The sequence below is a fragment of the Sinocyclocheilus grahami genome, unplaced genomic scaffold, assembly GCF_001515645.1.
Source record: "Sinocyclocheilus grahami isolate Dianchi unplaced genomic scaffold, SAMN03320097.WGS_v1.1 scaffold1199.1, whole genome shotgun sequence".
Taxonomy (NCBI): domain Eukaryota; kingdom Metazoa; phylum Chordata; class Actinopteri; order Cypriniformes; family Cyprinidae; genus Sinocyclocheilus; species Sinocyclocheilus grahami.
In genome coordinates, this window is record NW_015506378.1 from 142,415 (window position 1) to 162,172 (window position 19,758).

Below are 19,758 nucleotides of genomic sequence, written 5' to 3' on the forward strand. Positions count from 1 at the left end.
GGGTCTCGGCGAAGTTATAACATCGATGGCTCATGTCAAATACGGTCTTTCTGGTCATCTAAACCACGCACGGCGAGGAGGCTCACATGGACTGTTGATCACGGAGTATTAACCAACCTGGCCAGATCAGTTGGCAACGATTCTGGTAAAAACAATCTCTCCTTTGGATTACTAAATGTACGGTCACTTTCCACTAAAAGACCTCTGGTGTATGATCTGTTGTCTGACCGTAAGTTTGACTTTCTCTGTTTAACTGAGACGTGGCAGAAACCAGCTGACTTTTTTCATCTAAACCAGTCTGTTCCCCCAGGATATGGTTATGTTTGTAAATCCTGTGTTACGGGACGGGGAGGGGGGCTAGCGATACTTTATAAAGAGAAATTGAAAGTATCTGAGTTAACTTTGCCTGCATATTCTTCATCTAAATCAGTTGCCTTAAAAGTTAATGGGGTGATTCCTACCATCCTCACAACTATTTACCGCCCTCCCAAGAGCAATAATGCCTTTTTAACTGAACTTTCTGAACTCTTGACTTATCTATGTTCCATGTCTCCAAATGTTATTATGCTGGGTGATTTTAACATTCATATAGATAATGTCAGTAATGCATTTACAAGTGAATTTGTATCATGCTTGGATTGCTTTGGTGTGCAGCAATTTAACACACTGCCCACTCATTCTAAGGGGCATACTCTTGATCTTGTTTGCTGTTCTGGTATAACACCTTATAATTGTACTGTTTCTTATCTGTCCATATCAGATCACCTGTTGGTGTCTTTTTGTGCCCAACTGGCAGTTTTTAAGGTAAATCCATGTCATCTAATCACATTTCGGAATATTAAGAACATTGATGTGCCAACCCTTGCTGTTGAACTTGCCAGCTCTTCTAGTAAATCTGATTTCTCTACTTTTGATGAACTGGTTTCATATTACAATGATGGACTGAACATGATTTTAGATGATTTTGCACCTGTGAAAGCTCGAACTGTTTCATTTGTACATTCAGCTCGTTGGTTTACACCTGACCTGCGTGAACTTAAAACTAAAGGCCGTAGGTTAGAGCATTTGTTCATCAGGTCTGGCCTTACTGTTCATAAAGAAATGTATGCTGAACATATTCAAAACTACAAAAATGCACTGTCCAAAACTAAATCTGATTATTATTCTAAGATAATTGGAGTCAGCAATCAGCAATGGGGCGCACTCAGCGTATTCAATTAAAAAGTTTCAGATCTAGAACATCTACAGTCACCACTGGTGTTCCCCAGGGTTCTGTTTTGGGCCCGCTTCTTTTCATTATTTATATACTCCCTCTTGGTTATATTTTGAGGAAACATGGTATTCATTTTCATTGTTATTGTTATTGTTATCAACTTTACCTGTCTGCCAAACCCACTGGTTCTTTTCCTCCACCATCTTTGTCCAGCTGTTTAGCTGAAATCAAAGATTGGCTTTCAGCTAACTTCCTGAAGTTAAATTGGAACAAAACTGAGGCCCTACTTGCTGGCACTAGATCTGTTTTGTCTAAATCTAATAGTTTTTCCTTGTACATTGACAATAATGCAATCTATCCTTCCTCTCAGGTTAAAAGTTTGGGTGTTATCATGGATAGCACACTGTCTTTTGAAACTCAAATTAATAATATCACATGGACTGCATATTTCCACTTGCGTAATATTAACCATCTCCGTCCTTTTCTCTCAACCAATAATACAGCAGTTCTTGTTCACGCACTAGTCACCTCACGTATAGACTACTGCAATGCCCTTCTCACTGGTGGATTACTAAATGTACGGTCACTTTCCACTAAAAGACCTCTGGTGTATGATCTGTTGTCTGACCGTAAGTTTGACTTTCTCTGTTTAACTGAGACGTGGCAGAAACCAGCTGACTTTTTTCATCTAAACCAGTCTGTTCCCCCAGGATATGGTTATGTTTGTAAATCCTGTGTTACGGGACGGGGAGGGGGGCTAGCGATACTTTATAAAGAGAAATTGAAAGTATCTGAGTTAACTTTGCCTGCATATTCTTCATCTAAATCAGTTGCCTTAAAAGTTAATGGGGTGATTCCTACCATCCTCACAACTATTTACCGCCCTCCCAAGAGCAATAATGCCTTTTTAACTGAACTTTCTGAACTCTTGACTTATCTATGTTCCATGTCTCCAAATGTTATTATGCTGGGTGATTTTAACATTCATATAGATAATGTCAGTAATGCATTTACAAGTGAATTTGTATCATGCTTGGATTGCTTTGGTGTGCAGCAATTTAACACACTGCCCACTCATTCTAAGGGGCATACTCTTGATCTTGTTTGCTGTTCTGGTATAACACCTTATAATTGTACTGTTTCTTATCTGTCCATATCAGATCACCTGTTGGTGTCTTTTTGTGCCCAACTGGCAGTTTTTAAGGTAAATCCATGTCATCTAATCACATTTCGGAATATTAAGAACATTGATGTGCCAACCCTTGCTGTTGAACTTGCCAGCTCTTCTAGTAAATCTGATTTCTCTACTTTTGATGAACTGGTTTCATATTACAATGATGGACTGAACATGATTTTAGATGATTTTGCACCTGTGAAAGCTCGAACTGTTTCATTTGTACATTCAGCTCGTTGGTTTACACCTGACCTGCGTGAACTTAAAACTAAAGGCCGTAGGTTAGAGCATTTGTTCATCAGGTCTGGCCTTACTGTTCATAAAGAAATGTATGCTGAACATATTCAAAACTACAAAAATGCACTGTCCAAAACTAAATCTGATTATTATTCTAAGATAATTGGAGTCAGCAATCAGCAATGGGGCGCACTCAGCGTATTCAATTAAAAAGTTTCAGATCTAGAACATCTACAGTCACCACTGGTGTTCCCCAGGGTTCTGTTTTGGGCCCGCTTCTTTTCATTATTTATATACTCCCTCTTGGTTATATTTTGAGGAAACATGGTATTCATTTTCATTGTTATTGTTATTGTTATCAACTTTACCTGTCTGCCAAACCCACTGGTTCTTTTCCTCCACCATCTTTGTCCAGCTGTTTAGCTGAAATCAAAGATTGGCTTTCAGCTAACTTCCTGAAGTTAAATTGGAACAAAACTGAGGCCCTACTTGCTGGCACTAGATCTGTTTTGTCTAAATCTAATAGTTTTTCCTTGTACATTGACAATAATGCAATCTATCCTTCCTCTCAGGTTAAAAGTTTGGGTGTTATCATGGATAGCACACTGTCTTTTGAAACTCAAATTAATAATATCACATGGACTGCATATTTCCACTTGCGTAATATTAACCATCTCCGTCCTTTTCTCTCAACCACTAATACAGCAGTTCTTGTTCACGCACTAGTCACCTCACGTATAGACTACTGCAATGCCCTTCTCACTGGTGTTCCCTCTAAATTGCTACGTAAGCTCCAGTTGGTCCAGAATTCTGCAGCTCGTGTTCTTTCTAGAACACCCTCTACTGAGCACATTTCTCCAGTTCTTCAGCAATTGCACTGGCTTCCAGTAAAGTATCGAGTTGAATTCAAGATCTTGCTACTTACTTACAAGGCACTTCATAATCTTGCACCCCAATACCTTACTCAACTTCTTTATGTTTACACTCCTTCACGTGCTCTCAGATCCTCATCTTTAATTTCTCTTGTGGTACCTCGAATTCGACTAACTACCATGGGTGCCAGATCTTTTAGCTATGCTGCCCCCTGCCTATGGAACTCACTTCCACCTGATATTCGCAACAGCGATTGCCTGCTGACTTTTAAAACGCGTCTTAAGACATATCTTTTTATACAGGCTTTCTTATAATGTTTTATTGAGTCTTTACTGCACTTTATCTGTATATGTGGAGTGTTTGTTGTGTGTTTTTTATTGTGTAATGATTTGTATTTATTTTTATCTTTGCTTGCTTGTGAGGTGACCTTGGGTGTTTTGAAAGGCGCCGTTAAATAAAATGCATTATTATTATTAAAAAGAGTTGGTAAAAACCACCAAATTAGGATTATGAGCTCCACCATATTGGCTAATTTCATGTCAGAATGACTGAACAAGGAATTTAACAAAGAAAGACAATCTGTAGTGCAGCACTTGAGATGTGATGCAGGATCTTCTGAGCAATACAATATTCTTCTGCATACATGAACTTACAATGAATTCGTAGTCCACTGCGCTGCCAACGTCCTGCAGTGATGTCATAGCGCTCTCTCCCCTCACTGCTCCGCTGAAGAACAGCTGATGGGGGCGAGCCAGTCTGCAGGAGACCAAGACAACTTATAAACCCCAGTCGACACATTTAAAGAACATTTAAGATATTCAAAATGAATTAATAGATCTATTTACAGACAATTTTGAAATGAACTGAAGTGAGAGCAGCAGTCATGAGAAAACAAGCTGTTATTTCAGAAAACATGTGTAAACATCACAAATCAGAGACAGGAAGTGAACAGCTACCCGCTAAGCACCAGAGGAAGCTCGATCACCATTCGCGCATACGCCGTGACGGGGACCAAAGCAGGCTGCTCACTTATCCTGTGCGTGATTTACACATATTCATTTCACATCATTTGTGTGATTTTGTTTTGCTCACAAAAGAAACATTTTCAAATGGCAGGCAGAAAACAGAACTGAAAAGGCTGAACTCACGTAGACAGTGCAAGATGAACGGACAGTGACGTTGTTTCTATAGTGATCCCAGAAGTGCTCAGAACAAGATAAAATTTGACCTGACATAAAGAATTAATAGTCAGACTCAGTTTCTTGAAGGTCAGAATAGTGTAAGTGTGCACGTGTGACCGTTACTATACCGTCGCTTCTCTTTTCAGCGGATTGCCCAGTTCACACAGCGCCTGAGAGCCGTTCTGATTAACTTCACACAATACCTTCAAGACAAGAACACACAACGCAGTCAGTATTACGAAACAATGAGAAATATGATTGAGAAAAGAAAGACTGTTGGCTGTCACTGAGACACAAATAGACCTGCTGCCCCATGAGTCCAGAGTATGAAAGCGTGTTGGGCAGAGACACCAGTAGCTGGGTGGCATGGGCATCATCTCCATCTTCCTGTGGGTTTTCCGGGTCAGATGGCATGTTAGTCACCGTGACCTCCAGCACTACTGACCTCTGATCCGACAGAGAGAACACTGGCACATCAGACTCGTCTCTAAACGCAAAGCGTGTGGAAGTAATTAAAATAATGAAGGCCTCCTGACTGATGAGTATAGTTATTAATACTAAACCCTTGTATGGACATATGTGAGGTGTCAGAGTCAGATTAAGACTCTGAATGTCAGCACTGTCTGTAGACGTGGTCTGCTCACACTCTAAGCATGCAGTGACTGAGACAGAACATATGTGTATAAGCACTTACCGTGGCAGAGGAATAAAGGCATTTGAAATGGGTGCTTTTGTGCCAAACTGATAGGAGAGTTGAAGGTTGCTCTGGCATATTTTATCCTCACCACACCCTTCTCTGACAAAATTGACCTGAGAAGTAGACAGAAAGCTTGCACTAAGCATTGCACATTCATTTTTACTGTTGTGATACTGTTTTTGAGTTCCTGATGGGAAACTGGAATTACCATTCCATGAATGTTACATAAAATATAATGTACAGACAGCTAGTCCTTTTCACAAAATAAACATGAAGTGGATATCTGACTACTTACCAATTAATACACGGGCATGCAATATCAATTTTGAGGGTAATATTGCAATATGCAATGCAACATTGTGTGAAAATACTTTATGTGAAGATTTAAGGTCACATGACTATTGCAAAATGGTAACTGGAATCGCAATCATTAGTGTAGATTATGAAATTATTGGATACTATAAAACACTTTGTGTGAACCACTTCATATTCATCATGTAGCCTATACCAGGACCAGTATGACAATACCACAACACCCGTAATGACTGTTGCTTGCTCCACTTCAGATTGAGCTCACTGATGTCCACACAAATATAATGGGAATACTAATATCAATACTAAGTGTGTGTTGAGCACCAGTGAACATGTAAGGTAAAAGTGGAGCAGACGTAAAACATGACACGTGTGGAATACATTGTTAGTATCACTGAGACTGTATGCAAGTAGAAAACATTCATCCAAAGGCACTAGATCGAAATATAAAGCTCATAATTTGTCACAACAGCCATAATCGTAATCTAGTCATTATACACAAACATCCGAAAACGGAATGCAGCGGTTGACCAATCACAACCAAATTAAAAAAGGAGAGTACAGAAACGACATGTGTTTTACCTCAGAGTAGAGTGTGTTTGAGGGACTGAGGCTTAGTACAGGGCTCAGCTGGTTATGGTGTTTATGCCCCATTTGGTGGTGATGCCTGCTTCTCCGTATAGTGTGTGTGATAGCCAGAGAGACGGGCCGCAGCTTGTCCTGAATGTTTTCCTAGTGAAAGGAGAACAGAAGAGTCCCTTCCCATTTCACCTAATATTAACATGCATCTCAAATGCATCTTCTGTGACCACTTGTGATCTGACATCACTGCATGCATGAATGAATGCATGAATGAATGAATGCATGCATGAATGAATGAATGCATGAATGAATGCATGCATGAATGAATGAATGCATGAATGAATGCATGCATGAATGAATATTTGCAAATAAAAATACATATTCATAAATATCTTATGCACGTATTCATGGATCATGTCCTGTACATTTGTGAATGGCTTTCTGTGCATTTGTGTATCGCTGCAAACATTTGTGGATTTTGAAACATTTCTAGTGAAAAGACGTGCTGACAAAGCCACAAATGCATGACTCCACCCACCGTCTACTCAAGCCAATCAGATAACAGCCACATTTCAAATATAAGGGTGTTGCGACCCTGAATCTTTTGATTGGTCTTCCCCCATGTTAATTGATAATTAGAGTATATAGGAGTGGTGTGTGTTAAATGGGATAGGCACAGTCTGTGGGATAGTTTCCCTCAGTGGCTCTTGCTCAGTATCTAAGACCTTGCTGACTCTTTCACATTTTGCATTTCTTATATCATGTAGTTTTTGTTGTGGTTATATTTGTTATTTTTATTATCCATAGACTTGTGTTTATTATCATTACTGACGGTTGTTGTATTAGTGTAATTCAATAAAACAATTTGTATAGATTCATTCTATTCTATTCTATTATTTAATAATAATAATAAAAATAAAATAAAACCTAGCTACGTGTACTGTGCTAGACTAACTAAGACTTGTCATGGCACTTGTATACTGTTGTTCTCTCGTTGGTCTGATTGCTTCTATTGTTCTCATTTGTAAGTCGCTTTGGATAAAAGCGTCTGCTAAATGATTAAATGTAAATCTAAATGTAAATGTTGTTTGATTCCTATTTTATGTTGCGGCTTTAAACGAACAGGCCGTAACAAAGGGCCATAAAAAATATCAATGAATAAATTATATTCATTGGTTAAAACACTAATGAATGAATGAATGCATGCATGAATGAATGAATGCATGAATGCATGCATGCATGCATGCATGAATGAATGAATGAATGAATGCATGCATGCATGTATGAATTAATGAATGAATGCATGAATGAATGAATGCATGAATGCATGCATGCATGCATGAATGAATGAATGCATGAATGAATGCATGCATGAATGAATGAATGAATGAATGAATGAATGCATGCATGCATGTATGAATTAATGAATTAATGCATGAATGAATGAATGCATGAATGCATGCATGCATGCATGCGTGAATGAATGCATGAATGAATGCATGCATGAATGTATGAATGTGTGCATGCATGACTAAATGTAAATGTTGTTTGATTCCTATTTTATGTTGCGGCTTTAAACGAACAGGCCGTAACAAAGGGCCATAAAAAATATCAATGAATAAATTATATTCATTGGTTAAAACACTTGAACACACAAACAATATTTCATTTAAATCAGACTTACTAGTTTTAAAGTCAAATTTATGTTACAGCATCCAAAAAAAAAGTTTATTTTTATTACTGCACCCATGTGGTCATTTGGGCCCATATTTGATATTATATGTGTCAATATGCCCTATTTTTGTCACCGCAATTGTGCTTTAAAAGGCAAAATAGGCCATTGTGTCATGTTTACAGCTGCACCTGGATGCATTAAAGCAAAAGTGTGAATCATTTGCACTTCATCATGTCGCGCCTTGTCCAGTGTTGACAGTGTGACGAGTGGGGGCAGGGCCGAGAGCCGTGGGAATGGAGCGAGGCCGGTGGAGTAAATGCTAGCATGCATGAATGCATGAATGCATGAATGAATGAATGAATGCATGAATGAATGAATGAATGAATGAATGTTCTACCTGTACAACAAAAGTCACTGTTTGGCAGTCAGGATGTTTTTGTCCATGTAGCTCCACTTCCACAGAATGAACGTACTCTGGCTCTGATAAACTGCGGCCCAGGAACTGAACTCTGTGAGGAAGACTCAACTTCCTGCGCTCTATGTCTGCCTCAAAATGTACACCAAGTGCTGATGTGGGAGAGTAACACAAACATTCAAACATATGTGTATGTCTGCACTTATGCTGTATGTTGTGATGGTAGATGTGGTTTATCTTACTGATATGTGGTGAGTAGGAGTCTGGATAAGCAGTGTACGTGTAGCAGGCCTTCACATCCACACTAGATAAAGACAACACGCGTGTTACAAGTGCTGTTAAAACATGTAATAAAGTTTCCAAACAAGATGTCATAGACACGATGTGAAGACACAATAAGAGCTATGTAGTAACATAATTACAGGTATTGTTCAGTACTCATCTAATTGCATAGCCTTAAGAAAAACAAATATATAGTGCAATCAATAAAAAGTAACTTCTGACCAAACACCATCTTGGCCCTGGCAGCTGTGCTGTGTCAGATCAATATACTGAGGCTCAATGGAAATGTCTCGGATCACGTGGACCACTGGACATGACCTAATGGACAAACGATCAAAGAGTCACAAAAGATCTTTAAACATTCAGTTGACATCTTTGTTACGGGACACATGCTTTCAATTCACAGCTCATGTCAAACACATATACAGGCAGTTCATATCTCACCTATAAAGCACAACCTGATCGCTGAGAGAGCCAATAGCTAGATCTGGATAAAAATTCCCATCAACATCTAGCCCTCCAGATATGGAATAGCCCAGCTGCTTGACTCCTGCATTAAGCCCATCCAGAACCTTGACAAATAAATTCAAAATGCTGTGATGGCACTCCTTGCTGAATGGCATTAATTCAGTACATCAATTAGGTTGCCCTTATTTCTTGTGTGACCAAGAAATCAAAAATATTTTCAGAATAGCGCACAGATATGGAGATATTTTTGTTGCATTATTCCAAATGAATAGATTATGATTGAGAGACGACCAGGCCTTGTCCTCACTCCTCCAACACTGTCGTCACTCCTCCTTTTATCCTTCCGGTCTCGAGTCCCACGGAGGAGCTCCGGAAGGATAAAAGGAGGAGTGACGACAGTGTTGGAGGAGAGAGGACAAGGCCTGGTCGTCTCTCATCCAGCCTGGTCGTCTCTCGTCCAACACGGTCGTCACTCCTCTTTTTATCCTTCCAGAGCTCCTCCGTGGGACTCGAGACCGGTGAGTGGCGCAGGTGTCGTGCATTAGCATTTACTCCACCGGCCTCGCTCCGTTCCCACGGCTCTCGGCCCCGCCCCTCTCGTCACAGACAGTATCGCTGATTATAATGATTTATATTTGAAAATATCGCAAGGGTGTTACTAATCATCAGGATCTGTGAATGATCATAAGTTGTGTATAATCCTGAGTTTATCCTCATTCACTGATCCTGATGGAAATATTAAGAAGTCAAACAGTATGTTTTTAGCCACACAAACAGCTCTTCAGCTCAATTGTACGAATTGTCCATAGATAGCAGTTCCTTACAGGGGTGCGAATAAATGAATCTGCTCCCACCTTGAATGTAAAGCAAAACGTGATTGGCTATAGCGAGAAAGTGGTCAACAATTGGTCAGCGAAGTGTGGCTGTTATCTGATTGGCTTGATCCACGCATTAGTGGATTTATCAGCACATCTTGTCGCTACAAATGTTTCAAAATTAGGACAATATTTGGCTGAGATACAACTATTTGAAAATCTGGAATCTGAGGGTGCAAAAAAAATCTAAATATTGAGAAAATCATCTTTAAAGTTGTCCAAATGAAGTTCTTAGCAATGCATATTACTAATCAAAAATTAAGTTTTGATATATTTATGGTATGAAAATATCAAATATATATACAAAATATCTTTACTTAATATCCTAATGATTTTTGGCATAAAAGAAAAATATACTACATACCCATACAATGTATTGTTTGCCATTGCTACAAATATACCCGTGTGACTTATGACTGGTTTTGTGCTCCAGGGTCACATATTTTGTAAAATGATCTTTTGCTTATAAAAGGTGTTGTACGTATATTATTCCAAAATTGTAATTGAATTAATTAAATGTTATGATTAAGTATTTAAAGATCATCCAAAGGCATTATTGTAGCACATGATTAAATCTTTGAATACAAAAAGTGCCTCTATAAGTCAATATATTGCAGGTTTTTACCCCTGAACATAAGCCTATCACTAACCCACAGTGTTCCACTTTGCAATTGGTCTGAAGTAAATTTAGGATTTATAAATTTAGGTCATTCATACGGTGGCCGAGAGAGCTCAATGTGCTGCAACTTCAGAAAACACATGCAAATAGAAAAAACACCTGCAAATTCTGAAAACATCTTCATCAGTTTGACAGCAGGTGCTGCAAATGCTCACAAAAGAATTTTATTTTCAGCCAGTTTCTTTATTTGGTTGAGTTTGGTTGAGCTCTCTCGGCCAGCGCACATTCAGCTAGGATTGGCTGTTGTATCTGTCTGTGAGCGCATTACTTTTTTCTATTTCTGGTGTATGTGCACATGCAGACTGACATTTTTGGCTGTTGTGCCACATATCAGTGTTAAGATGGCATATCAAATTACAAACAATGAACCCTTTTCACATTTTCGGGCTTCTCTGAAGCGGAAGTTGCCATAGTCAGGTAAACTTCTATAGTGCTGAATGGAAACTACAACAAATATGTTTTTTGCATTATTATTTGCCCCAGTAGCAAAGCGGGGAGAAAAAAAATCCATGATAGCGTTTCTATGACTTTTCAAAATAGGAAAAAAATATTGAGAGATTGATTACACTGGTCAGAAGAAAGATGCTAAATTTGCTGACACTCCTTCGGCTATTAGAAATACTAAAACTAGTTTAATGCAATTTAATGCCAAGGCACAAAAACACAAAATTAAGTGTTATAAATGTAAAATGTGAAAAGAAAATCACAATAAAAATGTGCTAGATGTACAATGTTAATAACAAAGGAAATGCATCAACACCGTTTGTGAAAGGGTCCATTCATTCCTTTAAAGAGTATCTTAGTGTCTTAAAGTGTGTTTCTGTTGCACTCCATTTAGCTGTACTGAACAGAAAAACAGATCACATGTCAAAAGTATTTATTTATTTACTTATTTATGTATGTGTTAGAAAACACTCTGTCTTTTTATTGGTTCCAGATGTTTTCACCCTCCTTTTCTTCCCTCTCTCACTCGCCCTCCCTGTACAGCGCACTGTTGTTTTCTCTTGATTCCCCCCTCCTCCATCTGTTCTCTCTCTCTCTTGTATTATGTTTTAATATCTCTTACTCATATTCGAGGTACGCATGCGCAGATGTATGCATTAGCTTTTCTGGGTTCAAATGTTCAAATGAGGACATGATAGCTAGGACTCTAAGGTAATGGGGTTCGTGATGAACTATGGAGATAGTTCAGCATCCTTCGCCAAGTCTATTCCTAATATGTCCATATTTTCCTGTACATGTGGCCATTTTGTATGACACATATTCTTGGCCAACATCCTATATGTATGTCATCTATATCCTCATTGGTTAAAGGGTTGAAACTCCCCTCGACATATGCCTATATAATATCTTTGTATCTATGAATAAAGTTGAAGTATTGAGAATACAATTTGATGTGTGTTTTCTTGCTTCCCGGCCGTTATACACTTTGAGGGACTGAGAATTTTCCAGGTGGCAAAGAGAATCTAAAAAGGGACCGATTGTTAATTTACTAACAGTATGTATACTATTTTTATATAAGTATTCATGTTAAATTGACATGGTAAACTGACACCCCTACAAAAAACCTCACTGGATAGTTACAAGATTTGCTAAATTAATATTTGGAAGTGGAAAATTGGTATTTCTATGGTGGCCGAGAAGTGCAAAACAAATCACAATTCTGAAAACAAAATAACAAATTACAAACTCAAATGCAAATCTAAAAATCACCGTATATATCCAACTGACACACTAAAGCAAAAGATATAAATAACCATCTTGAGTGAGTGAGTGAGTGAGTGTGTGTGTGTGTGTGTGTGTGTACTGGTATATATGGTTTATGAGGACACAAATGTGTATAATGAATGACATGGGTACTACAATGTAAACATGGTTTATGAGGACACTTCCTGTGTCCCCGTAAAACAAAAGGCTTAAAAATTCAAAAATTGGCAGTAGATTCCTGTAAGGGGTAGGTTTAGATGTAGGGCGATAGAAAATACAGTTTGTACAGTATAAAAACCATTACGCCTATGGAGAGTCCCCGTAAACCACATATGCAAGTATGTGTGTGTGTGTGTGTGTGTGTGTGTGTATGTGTGTACCTATTTTTCTATTCTGGTGGGGACTTAAACCTGAATACACACAGCCGCATGGGGACTCATGTCACTGTGGGGACCTAAATTGAGGTCCCCACGGGTAAACAAGCTAATAAATCACACAGAATAACGTTTTTTGAAAATCTAAAAATGCAGAAAGTTTCCTGTAAGGGGAAGGTTTAGGGGTAGGGTTGGTGTAGGGCAATAGAATATACGGTCTGTACAGTATAAAAACCATTACGCCTATGGAGAGTCCCCACAAGGATAGCAAACCAGACATGTGTGTGTGTGTGTGTGTGTGTGTGTGTGTGTCTGAGAGAGAGAAGGTTTGCCTGAGAGGGTTTGGTATCAATGCCAGATGAAGAGCCACGGTAAATAAAAACTTTCCCATCTCCATCAAATGGGGCTCCAACAGCAATGTCTGAAAACAAAAACACAATAAAATAAAAAATATCAAATGATTAAAAATTGTTTCAATTCTGCAATTGGATTATCTCTAATTTGGCAAGTAGAGTATTTTCTCTTATGGACAAGCACATATGCAGGTCCCAAAGTAGAAAATAGCGTTTTCACTATAAAAGTGAAAACAACTTCAACATGCATCATGCTTCACCAACATCATGCAAACAAAACTGATAACACTGCGATTTTCAATGCACATACATGACTGTACAGCAACCTATGAACACCTGAACTTTCTCAGTGATAGACCTATGAGCTGTGTCTTATCTGAATGTCTGCATCATGATTCCACATGGAGAAGAATTGACAGAGCAATTGAAAAATCTGACTGCGAGACTTCACAAAGATGGAAAAGCATACAGGAAGATCATTGATCAACTAAAAACAGTGGTTGCTGCAGGAATCAGGAGGTATAGAATGAGCCAGAGCACCACTAATCAGAGCGATAATGGCCATCCTCCTAAAATAACACCACGAAAAGTGCGCTACTTGCACAATCTAGTTTAAAAAAATTTGGCACAGGGGTCATCAGTGGAAATCAGTGGAGTTTCTGTGACAATTCAGGTAGACATTGTATAATATGCAACCTCTTGTTTGCTCTTCAGTACAAAACTACAAGAATAACCTTAGCTTAAGAACATGAAAAGAAGCCCAGGTGAATATTTGGGAGCACATTCTTTGGTCAGATGAGTCCATGATAAATTTGTTCATTTCAGATGTTTGGCATTAACCTGGTCAGGGATACATGAGTGTTGAGTCTTAGGAGATGACATTTGTAGATGACACTATAAATGCCAGTTGATGTACCAAAAAACCTGCTAGGATGACTTCCAGTCTGCAGATGAGGAATATTCCAGCAAGATAATGATCCAAAGCACACTGCCAAAATCACACATGATTATCTAAAGAAGGAAAAAGTGAAAACTATGACCCGGCCAGGTATGTCACCTGACTGAAATCCAATGATCACCGTTTTTTAAAGGGTATTTTAAAGAGAAAGACTGAATAACACAACCCCTCCAGAAAAGAGCATATATTAAGTACAATACTTGATTATTCTGCTTTGTTTATTTAAAGGAAAGGCCTTATATGGGCAATGATGTAACTATTACATATGTATTTTTATAATATAATGAGTGTAACTGTCACAAATCCTGTCTATGAACTTCTGTTCACTCACCACCAGAGGTCACTAGCCCACCACATGGACTTTCACACTACACAGCTGAGTGCACTGATTACACACACACAAATTAACCCTATCATACACGCTTTATAAGCCTTGTTCTTCCTCTTCCAGAGCGCCGAGTATTGTTTAGCGTTTATCACTGTGCTAGCTGATAGCTACTTTACGGAGCCTGTTCTAGTTTTCATTGACTAGTCATAGTCTTGCCTTGCCTGTTTTCCTGGTTCCTGATTCTTGCCACGTATCTTGGATTAACCCTTTGCTTGCTGTTTCGGACTGTGTTTGCTCCTCGCCTGGTCTTATGCTCACGTTTACGGATTACCCCTCTTGTCAAGCCCTCTGGATTACGTTTGCTGTCGTCTGACTCAAGCCCGTTTAGGATTGCTCTTTTGTCTTGCCTGTGCCATACCTGTTTGTTGTTGTACGACCCTGCCTGTGATTTTGACTATGTTTATTAATAAAAGCTTGCACATGGATCCGCACGCCTCTCGTCTCGTCAGCTCTGTAACAGTAACATTTGTATGATGTGATATTTGAATTCGAGATCAAAGAGATGAGGATGAGATTGCTCTGTATGTCACTTTACAAGTAGGCTCAAAGTAGAACGTATTAGAATAACTTTAAGTATTGTGATATTACACGGGGTTGTACTCACTTCTGTACTGTAACAGTAATACAATATTCCATTGAATTATTTTTTTTTTTACAAAGAACCAAATCCAGAATCCAATCTAATCTGTTTTTCTGAGATACCATGAACTAAAGTGTATAAACACACTTGCATGTACGTGTGATTTCATTCTTACCTTCATAACCATCCTGGTCCAGATCTCCAGCACTACTGACAGTCATCCCAAACATAGAGTCGTATGTTCCATTGAGCCGGATCGGTCGTGCCTTTTCCCAGTGGCTGGCTGGGTTCAGGTACACATACACAGCACCTCCAATCTCTGCCTTTCGGTCAAAGAAATTCGGAGCTCCCACTACAAGATCTGTCCAACTGTAGGTGAAATCATCCTGTTAGATATTAAGCACATCAGATTCATGGCTTTACACATGGACATGTAAAGTGTCTTACCCATCACTGTTCAGATCAGCTACGGCCACAGAATAACCGAAGGAGGAGGCCAGTTCCTCACCCCACAGAATGTGATCAGGCATCAGCCGGTAGACATTGTCCTTCCGTAGCAGAACCACGGCTCCTGTGTGTTTGGCTCGAGGAGCTCCAGCAACAAACGTCAGCTCAGATTTACTCATAATACCTCTGGCTGAATCCACAGAGAAACCTGTGATGAGAAGGGACAGATTCACAAATGAAAACAAATAGACGATTTTGTACCTGGTTTGATAGATTTCATATGATCTTGCCTATTTGTCAGTGATTATGGTATATGAGTTTATTAGTGTTGTCAGGGTACCACAACATCAGTAGCCAATACCAGTGTAATGGAATTTGCAAAACAAAAACAAACTATTGAAATATCAATATGTCAATGTTTTTTGTCTACAAACCCAGGTAACTGTTCTGAGCGACGTCCTCAAATGAGCTTTTGGATGGTTCCAGTGTTTTGTAGACCAGAGCATCCTCAACGGGATTGGCCATAAATAACAGCCCTGAGATGAGTTTAGATGAGAAAAGGATGATTTAGAGGGAAAAAACATCAACTCATCAAAAGCATATCTCATTACCTTTCCAGTTGTAGGTCCCCGGAGCCCCAAAGAGGATGTAGTTTTTGTCAGGTGTGAAACTAGCTGACAGGCCCTGCTGGCAGAATCCAAACTGCTCATGTCCTTGAGAACGACCTTCACAAAACTTCCACTCTCCTCCATCCAGATCATCTCTCTCGGTCAAATCTTCACTCAGCACATAACAGCGTCCGATCGGGTCACGAGTCTCAAAGGTTTGGTTGACGTGTTGTCTGAGCTCATAGAGGTGAGCGCATGTCTGACATCACAACACAAACAGGATCATGTAGTGCACATGCCACAATGACCTAGTCCCCATTCTCCATAATTGTGCTTTGATTTAAAAATTGAAACTTTAGGATTGAAAGTCCACATTGTAAGAAAGCAGTGATGGATGAGATACTTTAGTTGCATTGAATTCCATTACTGAAGGAGCACTTAAATATATCTTTGCTTAAATCTATGTTCATTCCCTATCGGGATGCGTGAATACGCACAGCACTCATGATGGAGAATGCAATGAGGGTCACTACGTTTGCTGGGCTGGACCTGATCTCGAGCGTGCTCAGTGCTGATGATTGTGGGTGTTTCAAGGACACAAAGGATGCATTTGATGCATCCTTTTAAAAATGTTGAAAGAAGAACTTGAAAAGAAGGCTTTCTTTTGTGAAGGATCCAAGGATCCTCCATATTGAGGTGGCCTTTGACAGCACTTCATGATGTGGCAGGTGAAGTATGCCGCTTTACAATTATTCTAAACAAAAACACTTGAACCAGCTTATCAAGGTGTTGAGGATGATTTGAAAAAAAAACTAACATGAGTGCTGGAGCAGGATTGGAACTGAAGTCTGCAGGAAGGTAGCCCTCTTGGAGCAGGGCTGACTGACCTTTCTGAACTTTGTGCATGATGTTATTTACTGTATACATGGCACATTAGATCTGTCTGATCTACCTGTCACAGGTATAAAACATACTTACCACTACTTTTCCACCAATTCCTTGACTTTTGACTGTGACACCCAACCACTGGTTGTCTTTGCTCTCTCGTTCCAGATTCACTTGAGAAAACGAGAAACATTTGTCCTTGAATGGATACAGTTTAGCAGAGCAAACACTTTAGTTCATCACATAAAAATGAGCTAAAATGGTCTTAATAAGTGTTACCATGCCCATCGATGTCCACTCGTTCACACTTCTCCGGGGTAACCGGACAGCGATACAGTGCACCGGGACGGCTGCTCCACAAAGTTCCTGTGCCCCGGGACTGAGGAGCCCCAACCAATATCCTGCAGAGGAAGACTAACACTTTAAATGTTGTTCCTACGTCACTAACAGTTAGCAGTTTCAAGAAAACAAAATCTGCATCTTTTTCATAATTCATTACATCAGTGGTCTCCAACATGGCGTGGTCTCCTCCATGCGGGCTACCAACACCTGGTCAAACACATTCTAGAAGTAATTTTTTTTCAGGATAACTACATAAGGTAGGAAAAATAACTTTGGTAACATTTCATATAACATTAAATCATTAAAATCATTTAATAATTTTCAATATTTAGAAGTTTGCATATATCAATGTACATTGACATACGTTACATAAGCTGTGAGTTCTGTGAGTTGAGGCGTTGGTGGGAAAAAGAAAACAGCTTTGATGAAAGATAAATCTGTATGTCTTATCTGAGGAGCTAGTATAGCAGTAGCAATTTCACCACAACCTACAAGACCTTTATGCACCAGGTACTTCACTGAGAAAAGAAAAGTTAGTTGAAAGCACCATTAAGCTGACAAAAATAATTTTTTTACCAGACCTACTAAAAAGTCACAGGCTGCAACCAAAGCTTCATTTAGAGTTGCTCATATTTCTTTTAGAAACACACACAAAAAATAATTCTCAGATGGTGACATTGTCAAGAGAGCAATGACTGTGATCGCAAACACTCCGTTTAAAGATCACAAGAATGGAAATTAAATAATGTCTGCACTCTCTGATGTTCAACTTGGAGCTAACACAATTGCAAGACGGATCATAGAAATGTCAGCTAATGTAACAGAGCAGCTGGAGCAAGACATTGTGCAAATTGTTCTCCATCCAATGTGACGAGTCTGTAGATTTTAGTAGTACAGCTCATGGTTTCATCAGAATGATTTTCAGTGATTTTTCAGTGAAATAGGAATTTCTGACATTAATTCCTTTCAAGACAACAATGAGGGTTGTTGATATTTATGATGATCACCCTAATCGCACACGTACATCTTGGAGATGTCTGTTTGATGTCTGCATTTGCATATGCAAGATGATTTTTTTTAGTGTTTGCTCATCTGCAATACATCTCTAAGACATTTCCAGTCAGATGTCAATTTGACATTTATTGACATGACATTTATTAGAAAGCACGTAAAACTGCTTTCGAGACGTTTATCAGATTACACAGCAGATGTTTTCCAGATCTTTAGCAGACAGCTGACAGATGTACTTGTGCTGTCTGTGTAGTTGAGATGCAGATCAAATTAACTTTTATTACTGTCATTCATAATGTCTAAATATAATTTAATAAATACAAAAAATATATATATTAGGGAGTGGAAATGGCTAATAAACCTATAAGTACTTCTCTGCAGCCATCTACTAGTGGTAATTTAATGTCTTTTTTATTTTTAAATAAGTCTTTAACACATTATGAAACTTTTAGTTTTATAATTGGGGCAACCTATGAAGGATGAACAAATAATGTCATCACATTAAAAATAACTTTCAAATTCAGTAATACTTAAAGCTTTGAAGTGCTGGGAAAAGTTGTGTGAAGCATTTAAAAACACCCGAAAACATTAGACCATTTCTGCCACAAGTTGTTTCTGTAGTTTTACTATGTTAAATCCATGGTGAATGGTGGGGATTTGTGTTTATTGTTGAGGCTCCGGCCCGAGCAAATAAACAATCTGCACTGCATAGCCCAAACGAGTAGCGCGGATTCGTTCTGCTTTCAGTTCGTTTGTCCAATGTAGCTCTTGTAAATCGGTCATGATGAGAAAGCAAGGCTGTTCATTCCATTTTTGGAACCTTTTTTTGACTGAATGCGCATTGCAGTGATGTCACGGGAGGCGTCTAAGCCCAAAATCTGTGGAAAATCTGCAGCAATTCCAAAAATTTGCGAGCTCTTGCGAAAATTGTGGAGTTTGCTTGATGTTGTGATAAATTCAGTGATCGCAGAATCGCAAAATCCTGGAGGGACTGATTAAACCACTAACAGCGTCTCTCAGCTGAATATGGTGACTTTTTGCTCCACACTAAAATTCGCTGGCTGAGCAGAGGAAGGATTTTGCAACATTGTTTATAACATTTGTGTGAAATCAAAGTGTTCATGGAATCCAGAGGGGCAGACACCTTCATGCCTCAGTACACTGACTGGCTACTGGACCTTGCCTTCCTAACTCACACCACTGGGAAACTGAATCATTTGAACTGTGAAATTCAATGCAAAGGTAAGACAACCAGTGACACACTCAGTGCTGTAAATGCATTTCAAAGCCAAGATAAGCTTTTTCTCCACATATTTACAGAGCGCCAGTATGTGAAGTGTGACGTGGATTGTGACGTGACTCCTGATGTTGTTTGTGACCCCGATGACCTAGGCAGAGCATGCTCTTGTGCTTCTCGTTATTGTTATGTTGGCCGTCACCAC

The 19,758-nt window shown here is 39.1% G+C and overlaps 1 protein-coding gene across 2 annotated transcripts in view; it reads right to left on the reverse strand.

Moving 5' to 3' along the window:
• The window catches only part of itga7 (integrin, alpha 7), a 44,808-nt gene that overhangs the window by 10,753 nt on the left and 14,297 nt on the right, over nucleotides 1-19,758 (reverse strand). For both annotated transcript variants that reach the window (XM_016253742.1, XM_016253743.1), the window contains exons 2-19: nucleotides 17,243-17,364; nucleotides 17,057-17,136; nucleotides 16,082-16,337; nucleotides 15,905-16,006; nucleotides 15,471-15,678; nucleotides 15,199-15,392; nucleotides 13,077-13,165; nucleotides 9,086-9,213; nucleotides 8,864-8,959; nucleotides 8,602-8,663; nucleotides 8,342-8,511; nucleotides 6,270-6,419; nucleotides 5,373-5,488; nucleotides 4,982-5,165; nucleotides 4,807-4,881; nucleotides 4,646-4,725; nucleotides 4,454-4,531; nucleotides 4,151-4,253 (exon numbers count right to left, since the gene is read on the reverse strand). In XM_016253742.1, coding sequence (XP_016109228.1) covers nucleotides 4,151-4,253; nucleotides 4,454-4,531; nucleotides 4,646-4,725; nucleotides 4,807-4,881; nucleotides 4,982-5,165; nucleotides 5,373-5,488; nucleotides 6,270-6,419; nucleotides 8,342-8,511; nucleotides 8,602-8,663; nucleotides 8,864-8,959; nucleotides 9,086-9,213; nucleotides 13,077-13,165; nucleotides 15,199-15,392; nucleotides 15,471-15,678; nucleotides 15,905-16,006; nucleotides 16,082-16,337; nucleotides 17,057-17,136; nucleotides 17,243-17,364 — 2,293 coding nt within the window. The remainder of the gene's footprint in view (nucleotides 1-4,150; nucleotides 4,254-4,453; nucleotides 4,532-4,645; nucleotides 4,726-4,806; nucleotides 4,882-4,981; nucleotides 5,166-5,372; nucleotides 5,489-6,269; nucleotides 6,420-8,341; nucleotides 8,512-8,601; nucleotides 8,664-8,863; nucleotides 8,960-9,085; nucleotides 9,214-13,076; nucleotides 13,166-15,198; nucleotides 15,393-15,470; nucleotides 15,679-15,904; nucleotides 16,007-16,081; nucleotides 16,338-17,056; nucleotides 17,137-17,242; nucleotides 17,365-19,758) is intronic.